This window comes from Lepisosteus platostomus, chromosome 21 (assembly GCF_059453375.1).
Source record: "Lepisosteus platostomus isolate fLepPlt1 chromosome 21, fLepPlt1.hap1, whole genome shotgun sequence".
Lineage (NCBI taxonomy): Eukaryota > Metazoa > Chordata > Actinopteri > Semionotiformes > Lepisosteidae > Lepisosteus > Lepisosteus platostomus.
The window spans coordinates 1,910,710-1,929,101 of record NC_142631.1 but is presented as its reverse complement, the minus strand read 5'-3'; the positions used below and the strand labels follow the sequence as shown (position 1 = coordinate 1,929,101).

Below are 18,392 nucleotides of genomic sequence, written 5' to 3'. Positions count from 1 at the left end.
AGCCCGCCTGCTGTAATCCTGTTCAATACTGTGCGTCAGGACGCACGAACAGTGACACACGAGAGGCCCGTCGGGTGATTAGTAGGAGAACGAGAGGGGCCCACCCTTCCCCCCAGTTTAGCAAACTGGTTCAGCCTCCTTCTTCAGATTCTACCAGTCTTCTCCAAAACCTTCATCGCCCCTCAAGTCCCCCAGAACAGCTTCTGTTTCAGCTGTGGGACTGCAGAATCCCTTCCCGGCGGCTGCTGAGCAGTGAGGGTTAATTCCTCTCGGACGAGATACTGCGCCGCGAAGCGAGGGGAGTCGCGAATCCGGACTTGTGGAGCTCGTGTGCAGGGACTCCGGGTGGGGCTCTAGGAAGGTTTCCAAGCCCATTGCGGAGAGATTTCGGTCTTCGTGTTCTATACACGCATCGCTAAATCCGAGAGCGGGACAAGTCCCACTCACCTGGTGCTCCTGCTTCTCTCTGTTAATCTGGATTTCTTCTGCCTTTTTTTGTGTGTCTTTCTGTGTGTTAAACGTTTATTCTTCAATTGTGATTAAGCAGAGTAGAAGATTTCTCTTGATCCTCGGTCTCTCGCAAATTCACATTCCCTCCTTACATACACTTGAATTAAAATATGTACATCATCGTTTTCTTTTTAAACTTTTACTGAAGAAAATAGAGTATTTTTACCTTTTCCTCCTCAAATTTGGCGACCGCCTAGTTCGCCTATATGGACGAGCCGGCCCTGGATCTTATCCAGCCTGGTTACTGGCATCAACATCAATTCTAGGAAAATAGTTCCATACTCCCACCACTCTCTGGGTAAAGACGTAGCTTCTGTTCTCGGAGACCCGGCGCAAAGAATACCTAGGTTTCCCCCAGGTCCAGAAGACAGCCTTTCACCAGACCAACGATCAGCAGTACAGCTAGGGTCTCCTCCCTCCGAGTTCTCGTGTGGATTTCAACGCTAAGCGAATTCACAAGGTGGGAAGATTACAATCAGCGAAACTACAAGTCCCGACATGCACCGCGGGCCTCGGTGAAATCCCCGTATGCAGGAACCAGCTGGTTCTTTAAATCTGTCTGAAGGAGAGCAGTCGCCGCATTCCTGGTCTGGGGGACAGGCGGGGAGTTTGCGGGGTTCCTCGTTAGGACTGTATCACTGCTGTGGGGACCCGAGCGAAGGATTAGGGGCTCGGTTCGGGGGGGCGGGTTAAAATAATGCCCAGAGTGGTATTACGCTGAAGTGGGGGGGTCTGTTTTTCCCCTGGTAGCCGGATCCTGTCCTTTGTTGTCGGGTTGTAAAGTTGCGAATGGAGTTGCGGCGGAGTTCGGGGCGCCCGCAGCCATACAGGGGGACCCCACTTGACGCGAGGGCTCGTGGCTGTGTGTGACGCAAGCAGCGGCTGTGCCTGAACAGCGGGCAGGACAGGAGACACCCAGCGTCACCGGACCGGACCGGACCCGAACCGCGTGTGCGCGCATCCGAGGTCATTGACAGCGCACTGTGCGCAGGTGTGCGCTCGCCTGGAAAACCTGGGGTCTGAAAGAAGGAGCATCTGAATGGAAACCTGAGTTTTCCCGGGACCGTGATCCCGTCCTGCCACCTGATCTCCGAACTGGACCGTGTTGGACTTCCAGGAAGTCGAAACCTAACAGCGTCCACGACGAGCCAGTGACAGACGAATAGTGGAGTTTTTTTTTATATCTACATTTCGCTCTTCTATAGGAGATTTTGGTGTAACGCGTGAGTTCTTGTCCTACAAGGAAGCGGCGTACAGTCAAGTGCAAGAAGGTGCTCTGTGGAGTTTGTAACCAAGCCGAAGAAACCAGATATCTAACCCTCTGCAATAACTTCAGGGCTCAGTCAGATTTCCTTGAAAAGTGAACAATCGGAGATCTCAGTCAAGGGGACTTATTGGCAGGACGCGTGAGCAGGAGGCGGCGCGGCGGGTTTTGGGGTGTAAGTACACCCGAAATGGGAGTTAGCGGACCCCGGCGGACGGGCCTGCCTGGCGAGGCGCTGCTGTGCCTGGCCGCCGTGCTCTCGGTGTGCCGGCCGGAGGTGGGGGCCATGTCGAAGGAGGAAAAGGCGAGAGTCAGGTAAGCCCTGAAGTAAGGACGCGCGGTGTGACGTCAGGGACGCGGAGCGCCTCTAGCTACAGTATGGCGACACAGTGGGACGTCACTGACACGTCAACAGTTCATTCCAGGTGTCTTGCCTCGTGTTTTGAGTGTGTGTGTGTGTGCGTGCGCGCGGCCTTTGGCAAAAATCTGTATTTAAAAAAAAAAAGTGCAAGAAAGAATAATCGTTACCAACAGCCGGATTTTAACGAAACAATCCTCCAGATCTCTTTCTGTCAGACTTCAGCTGCAGTCATAGTTTTGCCCTGTGCTGTTTTTGGAGCCTGCCAGAAGTCTTGTGCTGTTTAAAGTAAAAAAAAAAAGCTCAGCAGCTAAGCAGTTCAGCGATAAGCCGTTGACGCTGGTAGGGCTGTCTGAAAAAGTAAGCAGCCTGATTTGGCGGACGTTGACATTATATCTGGGCATGCGGGCAGGAAGGCATTTGCCAGCGGGTCAGATGGGCTGTGCAGTGCGCTGGGCACTGGAGCCCCCAGTGGGTTAAGTGCTGTGGTGAAGTAGCTCAGACAGAGCACAAGCCTACTTTCCAGCCCAGCAGGAGGCACTGTCCTGGGCTCCTCTGCATCCGTCCCACAGGCTAGAGGTCGCCCTGTGGTTTGGGCAGTATTGGGTGGGTGGGGGTAGGGTGGGGTGCGTGTTTTCACTCTGCTGCTGTTGGGTCAGGGTGCTGGGTCACCTGCACCCGGGACATCTGCCCAGATCAACAAGAGGGGAGTGTTCCGCGGAGTTCCGGGCTCTTCTCTGTGTCTGAGCTCTCTAAGCAGCCTGGGGCAGAGCTGGTGTTCGAAGTCCCCGCTGAATCAAAACTCGGATCGCCATGAATGAGGCGACGTCAAACACCCTCGTCTCATAATCGACACAGCTTCCAAGTCGATCACGGCAAACCTGCATTTCAGAAACCTGTCCGGATTTCAGAAACGTACGGTCTCCATGCTGGGGCGGAGCGTCCCTGTTACTGAGTATCGTGTGCGGACTTGACAAATGGCTGCAGTTAAGGGGCATTGTTCAATTAACCCGGACAAAAAAAATCCTCTCTGGCTGAACGGCGGTAGATGATTTTCTGTAAATCCAGTGCCGTCGTTGGACGGGAAGAATGTGATTTTCTTGTTCATTGTAAACATGACCACGGGCAGTCTCTGGAGAGGGAATGTCGGCGCAGCTGCAGGAGGGATTGCTTGGAAAACCAGGATAGGTTTGTTGTCCCTGGTGATCCAGTGTCGTGGTGGCAGTAAACCAGCCCGTTCCTGGGCAGGTGACCAGTCCCGGGGGCTCGGTCCACAGGCTGGGGAAGTGGGACTGATTCAAGACCACAGTGTGGTCTCCAGCTCCAGCGGGGCGGCCCCCCCGAGGGTGAGGCAGTAACAGTCTCCTGGCTGGGCTTGTCCACGATCACTCACAATCTCCAACCTAGAGCGTCTCGGCCTGTCCAAGCCTGTCTTTGATGAGCGTCCCAGGAGGCCTCACTGCGGCGTCTCGCCTGCTGGGAGATATTTGAGTTCCAGCTCGTCTCCTTGCTGCTCTTCATCTCTCGCGCTGATCTGCCTCTTTGACCTCTTGCCTGTCTTCTCAGTCCGGATGACACCCCGCTGAGAGGAGCCTGTATAGTAGTGCTTCAGTTCAGTCCAGCGTATTGTCATGTGCACGAGTGCAATGAAATGCATATTTGCTCTCATGTTCATTCATGTTGGTTTTCGATCTTCCTGACCTGCCTGATCTGTTTACCGATCCTGCCCACCCCTTCCACGAGTCAGTGCTCCTACATGTCTCCACACCCACCTGTCCACCTGCGTGCTGTCACCCCCCACCTTGGCAACAGGAGCTGTGGTCAGTTCTCCCGAGCCCTCTGACCCCCACACTTCAGTACAGGCCTGCTGTCTTCCTCAGCCGTGCGTGCAGGAGGATGCCCACCAGCTGCCCCCGACCTCTCGGGGCCACAGTGCAGGTGGGGCACCTGTGAGCCCGTCCTGGAGTTGGCATTTGGTTCCCTGGCACGGGGTAGCGTGTTGCGTCTCTCTCTCCGCCCCCGGACAGTCGGTCCGTTCCGCCTCGCGCTAATTAGTCATCTCTCCGGCAGCGTGCCCAGGCTTCGGAGCCGTGTCCCGGGATTTTACGTCGGCTTTGTCATTTCACATCGGTGGCACGAGTCCCTGGTTGTGCTCTCGGAAGCCGGCACAGCAGGAGACCGGTATTCCAGATTTTATTTTAGCGTGGGTTTTGTGTGTGCTCTCCGCTGTCCGGGCGGATTAGGTAACGTTATGTTTCGGGGAAATGAGTCAATTTGTTTTCGACAAAGGGCATGCGAGCCCGAATTCTTGTGCCGTGCGTCAGCGCTGCCGAAGCAGAGTGCAGCCCGCAGCCTGCAGCGACGATCTCGCCTGGAATTCACCACAACTCCCCTGCTCAGACAGCTCGCGCCCGTCCCTGCTGGCGCTGGTCGCTGTGCCAAGCTCCAAGCTCCAAGAGCTCGGTGCTCCCTGCTCCCTCTCAGGATCCTTTTTCACAGTCTCTAGCGTCCTGCTCGTGTGCGAAATTAAAAAAAAAAACCGACGAACAGGAGGGAGAGGAGTGTTCGTCGTTCACGGCACGCATTCCACGCATATAGGTCAGCATCTCTGATCTGGAGGTGCTGTTTGAGGCATGCAGGAGTCCCGAGGCTGATGTGCTGAAACTGTTTCAGCTCCACAGCTCTGCGTATTTCAGAGCCCTGGGCCTTCTAGAACGGGCCGTGTCTCCTAAACCAGCATGGCGCAAGGTGCACCCAAACGCCAAGCGCAGAGGGCTGAGCGTCCTGCAGCGCGAGGCGAAAGGCTTTGGAGCTGTGGTGCAGCACGGCGCCCAGCTGGCAGGGCCTCTGGGGCTCAAGAACACCTGTGGACCAGAGAATGCCAGCAGACCGCCACCCAGCCCCTATGGTAACCTGTAGCTAATCGATCCCCTGGGGCGCAGGCCTCCAGGGTTGAGTCTTTCCCGGAGAGCGAGTTTATTTTTCCTTTCGGAAGACGGCGCGCCAGCCCACGGTTCTGACTGTGACAGGTGGGGGGCTCCACCAGCGGGGGGCAGCAGAGAGAACAGTCGGACCTTGGACTTGCACCCCCTCCGTGACGGCGTTGCCCCTCAGATCTCAGTGCCCTGGGAGCTGCACGTGAAGTGATGATTTGCTCAGTCTGCCTGGAGATGCTACTCTAACTTCTGTAACATTATTACATTAGTCGTTACTCTCAATGAAAGCACATTTCCATATTGGAATAAAGCTTTTAAACACGGGCGGAAATCGCTCCCGAAGAGCTGGGATTTTCATGTTCTCTGCCTGGGGCTCCTAACCAGAGGCTCATTCAGAGAACAGACTGAAAGCTGGTTCCTGTTCTGTGTTGACCAAGACTGACGCGTCTCTCTCTTTAGGGAGCAGGTGGTGGAGATGTTTGACCATGCCTATGGCAGCTATATGGTGAGTAGCCACAGGGCGGTTTCTCCTCCAGTTCAGCGCTGGCAAGTTACGCTCCTTTTAAATGTTTTCCAAAGAAATTGAATATACCCCATGCTGAATTCAGGCCAAATACAGAACATGGAATGCCTAACTGAAGCTCTTCCTGTCCCGGTTAGCTACTGCTGTTGAGTATAATTACAGTCTGAGGGAAGAAGGCGAGGGAGGTGCTTATGAAAGTAGGAAAGAAAATGTGACTTCCTGTTTCCTGTTTGGTGCTCAATTATACACACCCCTCCATCTATTTCTCCTTCCGTGATTGGACGTGTCCGTTCCTGTGCCCTGTGCCGTCTCTCCCTCAGAAACACGCCTATCCCGCGGACGAGCTGATGCCCCTGAGCTGCAGGGGCAGGGTGCGAGGGATGGAGCCCAACCGCGGCGACATCGACGACGCGCTGGGCAAGTACGTGGCTGAGTCCGGATGCACAGTGGCTCGGGTCCGTTGCTGGTTTTGTGGCGTGCAAGTGGCTGAGGCAATCATGAGCTGAGTCCGGCGATTAAGATCCACATGGCCCTCCAGGAACTGGGGTAGGAACTGGAGCAGGCATAGGGGCAGGGGTAGAAACTGGGGCGGGGGCAGAAGCATTGGCAGCGGCAGGAACTGGGGTAGGGGTAGGGGTAGGGCAGGACCTGGAGAAGGGGTAGGAGCAGGCGCAGGGGGAGGGTCTGGGACAGGAACTGGATCAGGAAATGGGGCAGGACCTGGAGCTGGCCTAGGGTCAGGGGAAGGAACTGGGGTAGGGGCAGGATCTCCAGCGCGCTTGTGAGCCAGGCAGGAGGTCAAGCCACAGTGACCGGAAGCAGCTTCCTGTTCTCTCCGCAGGTTCTCTCTCACCCTCATCGACACCTTGGACACGCTGGTGGTGAGTCCTCCCATTCCTCAGCTCCGGGTTATTTCTCTCCTCGTTCCTGCTGTCCAGATGTGCTGTGCTACCAAAGGAGACGGAGAGCGTCTTGCATGTGAAATGTGTCTAAACTGATCTCATATCCGACTCAGTTATAGGGTAGTTCAGGTGGGGAGATGTGTTGGCATGCGTAGGCTGCAAAGGAACTCGTAAGAGGTTACTTCCCTGCTGAAAAGAGAAGAAAGAAAACGCAACGTTTCGGCTGTGGAGTCTTCTTCGGGTGCGAGGGCTTGACGGCTTTTTTCGCCCCCCCGTTCTTGCTCTGTCCCGCTCACCCAGGTGCTGAACAAGCTGGAGGAGTTCGAGGAGGGGGTGCGCCGGGCGATTCGGGACGTGAGGCTGGACAACGACGTGGTCGTGTCCGTCTTCGAGACCAACATCCGTGTGCTGGGGTACAGGCTCTGGGGGCGCGGGCAGAAGGGGGCGGGGCGTCTGCGTTTCGAGCAGCTCGGAGAAGAACGTTTTCAGCGTTTCGGTTGGCTTGTTTCCACTGGGCCTTGTTTTTTTTTTTTTGCAGTTTTTTTCCTTCATTGTGTCAGCACTTGTACCAAACTGTTCCATTTATTTACCGTAAGAAAGGTTACAGTTTGGCCCATTTAGGGGCAACTGGATTTTCCTGGGGACTGGGAATCTGCCACAATAACATGGCTGGGCAGCCATATTTCAGACTCTGGCCACCCTTTGTGGACAGAAGTGCCGCCTGCATCTCGGTTGAAAAATTCCGTGGTGCAAAGCTTCCACTGGTGTGTGTTTCACTGTTGATGCAGTGAGATTTCAGGGCCGAGTTGAGATCTGGTGTTGGAGTTTGAGCCTGTAAAGCAGGTTGTTGGTAGTGGATGCCTCTGTTCCGAGTCGGTCCACAAGAGACCTCGGCCAACAACTCCTGTGACGTTCAGGGAGGGTCGGCGTCGGAACTGGGGACCCCTTTGTAAAAAGGGGTCCCCCCTTTTTGACCACGGGAATTCCTGGCCTTCAGTTTTTAACCTAAGTATTGGCAAGGGAAGTTATTTACTCCTGTGGTTTTCTTTACGACATGTCAGTTAAATCACACAGTAGCTTCAGTGTCGGACTGAAAATCTGCCGTTTCCCCCCCCCCACCTTGCTGTTTCTGCAGTGGCCTGCTGGGGGCGCACGTGATGGCAGACATGCTGCGTCAGCGTGGGCAGCGAATGCTGTGGTACAGAGACGAGCTGCTGCACATGGCCAAGGAGCTGGGGAACCGCCTGCTGCCCGCCTTCAACACCACCAGCGGCCTGCCTTATCCACGGGTCAGGGGTCAAGGGTCAAGGGTCATGGGGCAGAAGTGCATGGGACTGCATGATCGTTTTGGTTTTTTTACTTTGTAGTGTCTTTGTACGACCTTGTCCTCAGCTTCGTCCTGCATCTCATGTATTCTTCTCAGTGAATGCGGTAGTCAGGGGCTTTACCATTCTTTTTGAGTTAGCTCAAATTAAAAAAATTCCTTAGTAAATTAAAACTAAAATTAATCTGAACAATCTGAATGCCAAATTTCTGCCCAACTTGGAGTTGCAGTTTGATCATCAATTCAAATGCCAGATGTTTAATGTGGTTTTTTAACTGGTTGTACTAGTTAAAGACCTAATTGCAGTCCGTTTTTGTTTGCTAATGTGGTTAAATATTTTTAAATCTGAACCTATTTCGGTTTATTAGCTGTCAGTGCTGCCATCTGGAGGCGATCTGTAGTATAGCAGCGCAGCAGTTGTATACAGGCTCAGGGGGCAGGGGACTGATGTCCCTGGGTTCCGTCTGTGTTCCAGGTCAACCTGCGCTACGGGGTCCTCAACCCCTTGTCCCGGACAGGCACTGAATCGGACACCTGCACTGCCTGCGCCGGCACCATGATCCTGGAGTTCGCTGCGCTCAGTCGTCTGCTGGGGGACTCTGTGTATGAGGTACCAGACTCGGGCGGGCAGTGAGTGTGCGTGTTGCGAGATGCCTGAGTGGTATCGTAATGAGAGATTGGCATGCGTGCGTGTGTCCGTGACGCTGTGTTCACATGTGGCGTTTCTCCGTGTCTGCCGCTGGGGAACAGGAGCACGCTCGCAGAGCTCTGGACGTGCTGTGGCAGAAGAGGCAGAGAGGAAGTGACCTCGTTGGCACCGTCATCAACATCCACAACGGCGACTGGGTCCGCAGGGGTGAGAGACTCGACGGGCCCCCCTCGATCGCTTGGCTCGCTCTTTTCCGGGGTTTGCGTTTCCGGTGTCTTCACTGAAGCACGAAACCAAGCCGCCGCGATCTGGGCCGGGCAGTGGGTGAGGAGGGTTTCGGCTCTCCTGCTAGGACTTCCGTGGCGTTTTTCGGAATTTTCACGTGCAGAAATTCTCTTTCCGATGAGTTTTCCCTGTCTCTCCTCCCGTATGCCCCTCTCTCTTTCTCCTCTCCTCCTGTCTCTCTTTTCCCCGTTCCCCGCTCTCCCCCTCTCCTCTCGCAGACAGCGGAGTGGGAGCCGGGATCGACTCGTACTACGAGTACCTGATGAAGGCGTATATCCTGTTGGGGGACGACGTCTACCTGGAGAGATTCAACACTGTGAGTGGGGAGGCGCCGTGTGCCGTGGGGGCCAGGCCCCACTGCACGCACTGACGGCTGTTGTCTTTGACTTTTGTGAGTGGCGCAGTGGCGTGGAGGAGTGTGTACTGCTACTTCGGAGGCTGGAGAACCTGCTGTGTGGCGTTTGTGTGCTCTGAATGCCTTTGTGAGGGTTGCCTGCTAGCTTCCTCAGACTCGTTTAATCGGTGTCTCTAAATTGACCCCTGTGTGCTTGTGCGTGTCCTCCAATGTGTGACCACCCAGCTTCTGTCCACTGACTCGCACCATGAATGAGCAGCTTTCTGAGAACAGACGGAAGAAGGGTTACGATCCCACTAGCTGATGACCTGAGAACGCTACTAGTTTAAATGAGTGCGGAAAAAGTTGTCTTCAGAATAACATTGTTCATTTAGGTCAGACCAATATTGTTGTCTCTTATTGCCTCGATATTGCATTGTTTTGTGTCAGTTCTTAATTACTTTCACTCCAAATGGGGCTCACAGTTTTAGACTTGGAGCGTTATCCTGCTGTAGGGCTGGGTGAAACAGCAGGTTCGCCCTGTAGCCTGGCTGCTGTGTGTGTGTCAGTCCTGGGGGGGGACAGTGACTGACTGCACTGCCCCCTGCTGGTGTCTGTCCGCTCTGCAGCACTACGCTGCCATCATGAAGTACATCAGCCAGCCGCCCCTGCTGCTCAGCGTCCACATGCACAACCCCACCATCAGCGTGCGCAGCTGGATGGACTCTCTGCTCGCCTTCTTCCCAGGATTGCAGGTACCGATTCCTGCTCAAGTCGCTTCAGACAATGGTGTCTTCCAGCCTGCTTGGTTGTCAGTAATCCCTGACTCCAGATGCCAAAGCCGTGGAGCTTTGTCCTGTAATACAGCAACAAGCTGCGATAATAACGACCCATGTGTGCTGTGCAGGTGCTGAGAGGGGATCTGAAACCTGCAATTGAGACGCATGAAATGCTGTATCAGGTTACTAAGGAGCACAAGTTTCTACCCGAGGTACGTTCAGCTCAAAAGCACGCAGTTGTCAGCCGTTCTGCAGCATAATGTTAATGTATCATTCCCGCTCGAATCTCTGCTGAAACTCATGATTCAAGTGTTGTTCTAGAGATCTCCTCTCTTCCTTTCTCCTGCCCGGCCAGGCCTTCACCACAGAGTTCAGGGTCCACTGGGGGCAGCATCCTCTCAGGCCCGAGTTTGCAGAGAGCACGTACTTCCTGTACAAGGTAGGAACGAGAGGGTTGGGGGGGGAAGAGCACAGCCCCTGCAGGGTTTTCAGACGAGCCTCAGACTAATCGGTGTGCAGAAAGGCTGAAAGCCAGCTGAGAAAACGGGCGTGCGCTGAAGCTGTCGGAAACCGTACCCTTGGCAGGGAGTATTTTTCACACGCGAGACTAACCGAGAAACAGGTCAAAGGTCTGAGAAAGTAAACCGGTTAAACCGTATAGCACTGGGGGGTGTAGATCTCGGCTGGAATGAGACCCAGCGGACGCAGGGCTGCTCCAGGACCAGAGCTGGGGAGAGCCGGTGTAGAAAGAGCTGTGCTCTTGCTGCTCGGATGGGAGGGTGGTGGGAGGGTCAGAGGTCGGAGGTCGGGGCAGCAGGGAAAAGCTGACGGCTGTTCATCCTCGCAGGCGACGGGAGACCCGTACTACCTGAGGGTGGGGAAGTCCGTGGTGGAGAAGCTGAACGCTCACGCCCGCGTGCCCTGCGGGTTCGCCGCCGTCCAGGACGTGCGCACTGGCGCGCACGAGGACAGGTGCCGTGCGTCGCCCCCCGAGATCCACCCAGAATCAGGGCAGAGGGGAAAGTAGAGGAGTTTGTTGCCATATGTCACGCGTACATTGGAATTCTTCATCGCGCTGATCTCCCGGGACATGCACAGTACAACAGAAAACACCACACAATGTAGACAGCGGGAACAATAAATATGTAGTAGCGAGACCAAAAAACACATGGTAGACCATGCAAAAAGTGCATTGTGCAGATGTGTATTTAGGCACTGCAGTCAGCTGTTAAGGATGCGTACTGCAGTGGGATAGAAGCTGTTCTTGAGTCAAGTGGTCTGTGCTTTAATAGTTACTAAAAACCCCACAGGTTTGCATGTGTGTAAAGATGGCGGTCCTACAGGGATTCTGCCAGAAACTGTCCACAGAGCTGTGGGCCGAGATCAGGGCTGAACACGGTTGAATCGATTCCCAGCAGCAGTAGAAGAGCCAGGACAGTGTCTCGAGGAATGAAGGTGGGAGCACAGATCCCCGTCGTGTTAAGAAGGTCTCCCTGACCGTGTCCCGTCTGTTTGTGATCCCAGGATGGACTCCTTCTTCCTGGCCGAGATGTTCAAGTACCTGTACCTGCTGTTCTCCGAGAAGAGCGAGCTTCCGTTCGACATCGACGATTACGTCTTCACCACCGAGGCTCATCTCCTGCCCATCTCCCTGTCCACCTCGCAGGGCCCCTGCCAGGACAACCGCACTGTGAGTCCCCTGGTCCCCCCTCCTGCCCCCCATCCCCTCAGTCACCAGCGCCCTCATCGCCATCTGGACGTTGCGCCCCTTTTCTGTCAGTTTGAAAAAGCCAAGTGCGGAGCGTCAAGATGCTCAAAACAACATCGATTGCTCCTCTGCCTCCCTGAAAGAGATTGAGGTGCGGTGAGAGTTGGATTTCTGGTCTTTCGTGCGTGGTCAGCGCAAAACGACGGCAGGCCGGGCGTCTTTCTGCAGCGGGTAAGACCTGGAAGCGGACCGGCCCGCTGTGCAGCGGGAGAGAGATTCCCATCCCCGCCGCCGCTGTCCCATGAAAAGAAAGCTCTCCGCGGAGCTAGGCTCCAGTCGCGAGGCCAGCGGGGGTGAATTCGGCCCCCCCGCCCGGCCTGCCCCCCCCAGCGACGTCACCCTGTGTCGCGTTGTCTCCCGGCTGCAGGGCGTCTACGCCTCTGAGGAGGACCTGTTCTCTTACTCCTGCCCCAGCGCGCAGACGCTCTTCCCCAACAACCCCTCCTTCGCCAAGACCATCCGGGACGGCTCCAAATACCTCATGGGGACAGGAGGCGGCTACCAGCCCTCAGCAGGCAGGTGAGTCCAGCATCTGCATCTCGTACCATTGCTTTGGAATTAGGTCAGAAAGGGCATCGGTGCCGTCCCACAATGCCTATGGTTATAGGATGACGATGATGAATACGAGTGTAGCGAGGCTTGAAGGGCAGTTCAAGCAGGTCAATGTGGTGCCACGCTGGAGTGATTGTTATAGGAGACCACACCAGCTTTTGTGCCCAACTGGGTCCAGAAAAGGTGGAATTGCTCACACGGTGCTTCAAGAGAGGCCCTCAAACCCCCCCCCTCCTGTAGTGGGGACAATTCACGCTAGAGGATTTCTCATCAATGTCTTTTTTTGAATTCTGAAAAGCCTGCTCACCTTGCCGACTTGGCCCCCCCCCTCGGGCCTGGCCCGTACAGATCCGCCTCGCGTCTCGGCTCACAGCACGCGTGCCCTCTCTCTCTCTCAGAGGCATCGAGCTGCCCCTGCACGACAACGGCATGGAGCCCATGGAGTTTCTGAAGAGCATGGGCATCTCCCTGACGCCGCTGAGCGACGGCAGCATTGGGGTCACCAGCACGGGGGCGCAGCTGGTAAGTGCAGACCTTGTACGTGTGGGCACTGACCCCCCCATCGCGACTGTACCCCAGCTGAGCCAGCGGCTTAACACAGTTAACACAGTCGGCTGTGGACCCAGACTTTCTAACTGGATGACTGCGCTCTTTAAACATTTCATTAAAACCGTGACGTGTTTCTAAAATGTGAACCTCAAAAAAACTGCTGTCAAGTATTTCCTGCAGGACAGTTTCAGGAAACAATTAGGGCTTTTTCCCGGAAGAGACGTTGAATAGGGTTCGGATATTCACGTTCGATGTCCCAGCTCCTTGATCTATGTGGCTCGGGACAGGATGGGGCTTCTTGAGCTGTCTTTCAGTCCCGCCAGGAACACCGTGGCCCCCCTGCATTGAGACCAGAATGTGAACTGTTTTCCAAATTTTTTTCCCCCTGTTTTCAAGCTGCTAAGAAGCACGTAAGGTAGATCTAAAATCTGCTATTCCTAAGCTCGGGTCCAACTGGGGGTCCAGTTAAGTCATCAAGAGCTGAGCTGGGGAAAAAAAAGAGCTTGAGACGCTGGAGTCTTGAGCAGCTGGATCGCCCAGCCGGCTGGTGATGCCAGCAGCTCTGTTTTGGAGTGGGGGGAGGGAGGTCGGGCTCTGGAGCCACCCAGCTCTTCTGTTTGCCTCCCCCAGTCTTTGGGCCAACAGTCCAGCGTGTCTCTCTGTCTCTCTCCAGGACGCCTCCTCGCAGAAAGGGGTGTACAGGGTGAAACTGATCGCCGAGGTCACCCAGGCTCCGGAGGAGGAAGAGGTCCTGCCCCTGGCCGTGCAGCTCATCTCCCCTCCCTTCCTGGGCCGGACCGTGCTGACCGCCGGCCCGGCCAAGTTCGGGATGGACCTCACCAAGACCGAGCACGGGGTGAGCGCATGCCTCCTCCGAAAGGCGCTATATAAAAGTTTGTCCTACGTGCTGTGGCCTCTCACCTTGTGACTCTCACTGCTGACTCACACTTTTGCCTGCTGGGTCTCAGCGCTGCCTTTCACTCTGGGGCCTCCCTGGGCTGATGGCATGCTTGGAGCAGGCTTGATTCAGGCACTGTACTAATGTCATTATTTTCCACAGGACTGTTAAGAGACATATAGGTCTGTAGCACTCCTGTAGGCCGGGACTGGATTTATCCAGACGTGTTAAAAGACTTCTGCCAGAGTTTTTCTACGATATGCTCTAATATAAAGTAACTTGCAGTCAGTGAGCTGTAAAAACCATTGAAGTGCAGTAAACTAGATGTTGTGGTAGGAACGGAAAGGATGAATTAATCGCAGGGGTCAAGTCCTGTTTTTTAAACCAGTTCCTAATTCTGCAGATGTAAAAAATAGGCTGTGGAACCGGGAATGGTTTTGAAGAGGGAGGAGGAGTGTAAGGGCTGGACCTGCAGGTCTGAATCCCACTGGTAGTCGTCCCTCTTTAAAGGGGGAGAAGTGGAACTGGGCCTGGGCGGAGTGGTGTAGAGAAACAGCCGCTCCCAGTCCTCGGCGTGCTGGCGGTGCCAAAGGGGCAGCCCCGCGGCCCTCTGGGAAGGCCAGGGCCGCGGCTGGCGGTGAACCCCCCCCCCCCCCTCCGCCTCTCCCCCGCAGGTGAAGGGCAGCATCGCGAAGAGCGCCCCCTACACGGCGTGCGGCGCCATCGAGAACCCCGCGGAGCTGAGGGGGCGGATCGCGCTGGCGCTGCGGGGGGACTGCATGTTCGCCGCCAAGGCCCGCCGGCTGCAGGACGCCGGCGCCATCGGGGTCATCTTCATCGGTAAGGGCCGGCCGGCCGCTCGCCCACGACGCCGAGACAAAGGACTGAGAGGCGCCAGAGAGCAGCCCTATCGCCCTGTAGCTCCCAGCTGGCAGCCCTCTGAAGCCCAGCAGCTGTGGGCCTGGTCAGTACCTGGACAGGAGACCTCCTGGGAACGCTGAGGCCGCTGCTGGAAGAGGTGTTAGTGGGGCCAGCAGGGGGCGCTCACCCTGCAGTCTGTGTGGGTCCTAATGCCCCAGTATAGTGACGGGGACACTAGACTGTAAAAAGGCGCCGTCCTTCGGATGAGACTTAAAACCGAGGTCCTGACTCTCTGTGGTCATTCAAAATCCCAGGGTGTTTCTCGAGAAGAGTAGGGGTGTTACCCCGGCGTCCTGGCCAAATTCCCCCCCTGGTCTTTACCAGTCATGGCCTCCTAATAACCCCCATCTCTGGTGGAGGTGAGATCCAGTTATGTGTAAAGCGCTTTGAGTGGAGTGTCCAGAAAAGTGCTATATAAGTGTAAGGAATTATTATTACTATTAATAACTGCTTTTCCTGTGTCTGTATAAATTGATGGTGAAAGGACACGTATCTCTTCAGCACAACAAGGCCCACGCTCTCGTGCGAATATATGTGTGTGTGTGTGTGTGTGATGGGTGAGCGGCTGTTCTGATTGGGGGCGCCCCGCTGTGTGTGTGCCCCTTGCGCAGACCACCGGGAGGGCAGCAGCAGCGAGGACACGCCCCTCTTTCAGATGGTGGGCGACGGGGGCGGGACCGACGACATCACCGTGCCCCTGGTCTTCCTGTTCAGCCGCGAGGGGGCGGGGCTGCTGGCCGCGCTGGAGGAGCACCGCAACGTGGACGTCCTGCTGCTGCCGCGGGACAGGCAGCTGGGGCAGGGTAAGGGGGCAGGAGGGGTGCAGACCGCACTCGCACCAGCAGAGCTCCTAGGACACGGCACGCGTCAGCCCAGCCTCGCGGGTGATGGCACAGTGTAGTCGTTGAGATTACTGTTAAAAATAGAGGCTTCCAGCTGCCCCCCCTTGATAGCGAATTCATTCAAGGGGCAAACGTGCCCGCAGAGGAGAAACAGGAAGAGCCCCCTCTGGCGGCTCGACTCACTCGGTCCTGTGTTTCCCCCAGAGCCCGGCAAGGCCGAGAGGCTGAAGGGGGTGAACATCAAGATCCGCCTGGCGGAGGAGGGCGAGGCACGGGAGGCCGGACCCCCGGGGGGGGGCGTGGCGAAGAGCGCCACCATCGAGCTGCTGCTGGAGCCCGAGGGGGGCCCCGCCCGGGGCTCCCGCCCCCCTGCGGGCCAGGGGCCGCCCGCCGAGGGGCCTTCCCCCGATCCCTGCAGCCCTGAGGGCACCGAGCGACGGGGCCCCCTGCGGGACATAGGGGGACCCCAGGAACCCGACCCCTGATGCGGGGGGGACACTGCCAAGCAAGGCTGGGGCTGCGCGGCCTCTGGGGATGAGGGTTCAGTGCCCCCGAATCGGACTGGGCGCTGGGGGGAGCAGGGCACGGGCGACACACTGTGGGTCCGGCTCTTTAAGAAACACTTGGGTTTTTATTTTAAAGTGACAGTGATTCAGATGGCTAAGAGGCTCCCCCTGTTCCTTTCCTGAAGGTCTGAAGGTGGGCTTTCTTTCTTCCTGTGGTTATTCGGTAGGCTATGCATAGGCAGTGTGTGTTTGAAAAAAACCTACACACGCACAAGGTGTGAGGAGGGGTGTTTGCACAAGCACGGAGCCCGTCCGCTCCTGTGCCATTGCTTTCCCTGGTGGAGGAGCACTCTTCATGTGCTGCGGCGTTCATGACGTGGGCCGTCTCTTTGTCAAGAACGTGCCCCAGTGCGATAAGAAAGGGATTGCAGGAGACGCAGCTGGCGTGAAGAAACGGCGGAGAGAACAAGTCGCTGGGCCCGTTTCCTGCCGCGGTGGAGGAACCTGGTGCTGGGAGGGGCCGCCGGCCGGCCGGCCAAGGTGTGTGACCAGTCTGTCCCTGAGGAACCAGTGACGCGGCCGTCTGAAACAACGACAGAGGGAGGAGGGGTGTGGGTGTTCGCCACCCCGGTGTTGATCTGTCACAGAGGAAGAACAGTCCAGGGAATGACTTGTGTCCGCAAGGAGTGCGCAGGTCGTCTCTCCCCTCTGTGGGCGCGGCTCTTCGCTCTGGCCAGTTCCTAAGCGCTCAGTCCCCTCTGCGTCCACCGCTGTGACTTCCTCCCCTTCCCCTGAGCAGCTCTTGGGCAGGGATGGGGGGGGGGGCTGTTGTTTACCGAATGTCGCTGGCCCGTGGGGGGCGGGGCGGGAGCCTACAGCCGGGCTGCTGGCTGGGATTCGGCTTCCCTCTGAAGACGCACAAAGTCTTGCCATAAAACAAACAAACCAGGTGTTATTCACCGCTGCTCTTTCCCAGAGTCACGAGATCGGGGGTGGTTCTAGCCTTGGGAAGAAAATCTGGACGTTCCCGGACTCGTTTTGGGGCGGTAGGGGTTGCCACGGCGAAGGCCTGGGCCTTCAGCTGAGGCATTTAAACAAATCTGGGAAAAGGGTCTTGGGGCTCCAGAGAGGACTGGGGCTGGATTATTGGAGATCTGGATTAAGAACCAGAAACAATTCCACCGGCAAGCACCTCATGCACTCTGGGTGTGTGTTCATTCTCATACTCCAGACCCACCCAGCAGTCAGCAGTCAGGGTTTTACAGCCCCAGTTGTGCGTTGGTGTGTCTTCGCTGGGCTTGTTTTAGGTAAAGAAGGAGCCATCTTCAAGTCCTGGGAGCGTGATTGATCATGGGCAGACATCTTCTTTCCCTCGGTCTGGGTCTGAGCCTTCCTCTGCCTGCTTTGTGTGTGTAGCTCTTAAATGGGCTTTTGTTTTCCCCAACCTTCACTTGAAAATGAGAGAGAAGATGTGATGGGGACAAAGGAGCACTTTGTCTGGGAGGGGGGGAAACACGTTGAAGAGTCTTCCTCAGTCCATGGTCAGTGTACAACCTGCTATGGCTGCTTTTAATGGAGATGTTCGATTGAAGCGTTCAAAATACTGGTCTTGGGGGGATCGCAGTTGGTGCTGCTGGTTTTCATTCCAGCTGAGTTACTCAATTTGACACTGTTTAATTGGAATATTTTAAAGTTTTTTTTTCTGCTCCGACGTGAGGGGGGTTTATGGTACTTCTGAAATACGATAGTTAAAAGGCAATCACCAACATGTTTAAGACCGGAAGGGAGCCGAGCAATTCTGATGTCTTTCTTTATGAGTGCCGTGGTTTATAACCGAGCGCTCAGCTGAAAGAGAAACTAGCAGCAGGCATGCAACTCACCCGGACCAAGACTGATGGCCCCCCGAGCTAAACAAGACCATTCTTTCCCCGTCTGTCGCTTAGTGTTCATCCATGACTTGAAACGTTAGTTTTTTAGATGTTACAGCCAAAGGCGGTGGATGGAGATGACTTGATTATTAACCATTTTCTGTATATTTCTGCAATATTTATTACTTTATGATTAATTCTGTATTGAAAGGAGCAGATCTGAAGTGCCAGACTGATATTCCTTTTGAGGTCCATGTCCTGTACTAGTATGATTTTCGCTGCTGTACGGTTATAATTGTTCTCAAGGGAAAAGGGGGCAGGTGACCTAGTTAATAAACACGAATGACTATTGAAACCGACTCACTGTTAATGTCTTCTTACTTAACAATCTAAAAATGTGTCGCGAAACCAAAGTCAGTATTTTGTCACGAAAAGAGAATTGAGCTCGACATTTCCTCGTTTGTTTTTGAGCTCTGTGTTCTGAACCGAAGGGACGGCTGTCGCACAGGTAGTGGTTTAAGAAAATGTTACAAAATTAAGCAAAATCAGTTTGAATAGGATCATCACCAACCCTCCTAATGTGCTGGAAAGGAGATTACGGATTGCCACAGTAAGTATACTTGA

The 18,392-nt window shown here is 55.4% G+C and overlaps 1 protein-coding gene across 2 annotated transcripts; it reads left to right on the top strand.

Annotated features, from left to right (window-relative positions):
* The first annotated feature begins 1,083 nt into the window (after nt 1-1,083).
* On the top strand, nt 1,084-18,127 carry LOC148643825 (ER degradation-enhancing alpha-mannosidase-like protein 3). 2 transcript variants are annotated; one of them, XM_088614848.1, is made up of 20 exons: nt 1,084-2,089; nt 5,528-5,573; nt 5,912-6,012; nt 6,433-6,472; nt 6,794-6,906; nt 7,629-7,782; nt 8,293-8,427; nt 8,568-8,673; nt 8,970-9,067; nt 9,715-9,840; nt 9,993-10,076; nt 10,220-10,303; nt 10,712-10,836; nt 11,389-11,554; nt 12,000-12,151; nt 12,583-12,706; nt 13,407-13,589; nt 14,306-14,471; nt 15,164-15,355; nt 15,599-18,127. In XM_088614848.1, exons 1-20 carry the CDS (start codon nt 1,965-1,967, stop codon nt 15,877-15,879), a joined length of 2,601 nt encoding a protein of 866 aa, XP_088470974.1. In that variant the 5' UTR covers nt 1,084-1,964; the 3' UTR covers nt 15,880-18,127. The 2 variants fall into 2 exon arrangements, with proteins under 2 accessions (XP_088470974.1, XP_088470976.1); XM_088614850.1 differs by lacking the exons at nt 1,084-2,089; nt 5,528-5,573; nt 6,794-6,906 and having other exon boundaries at nt 5,926-6,012.
* The last annotated feature ends 265 nt before the right edge of the window (nt 18,128-18,392 follow it).

Coding starts and splice junctions, on each gene's coding strand:
- LOC148643825 (XM_088614848.1), top strand. CDS start 1,965: ATGGGAGTTAGCGGACCCCGGCGGACGGGCCTGCCTGGCGAGGCGCTG. Junction 7,783..8,292: donor GCGGCCTGCCTTATCCACGG/GTCAGGGGTCAA, acceptor TCTGTGTTCCAG/GTCAACCTGCGCTACGGGGT. Junction 15,356..15,598: donor GGACAGGCAGCTGGGGCAGG/GTAAGGGGGCAG, acceptor TGTTTCCCCCAG/AGCCCGGCAAGGCCGAGAGG.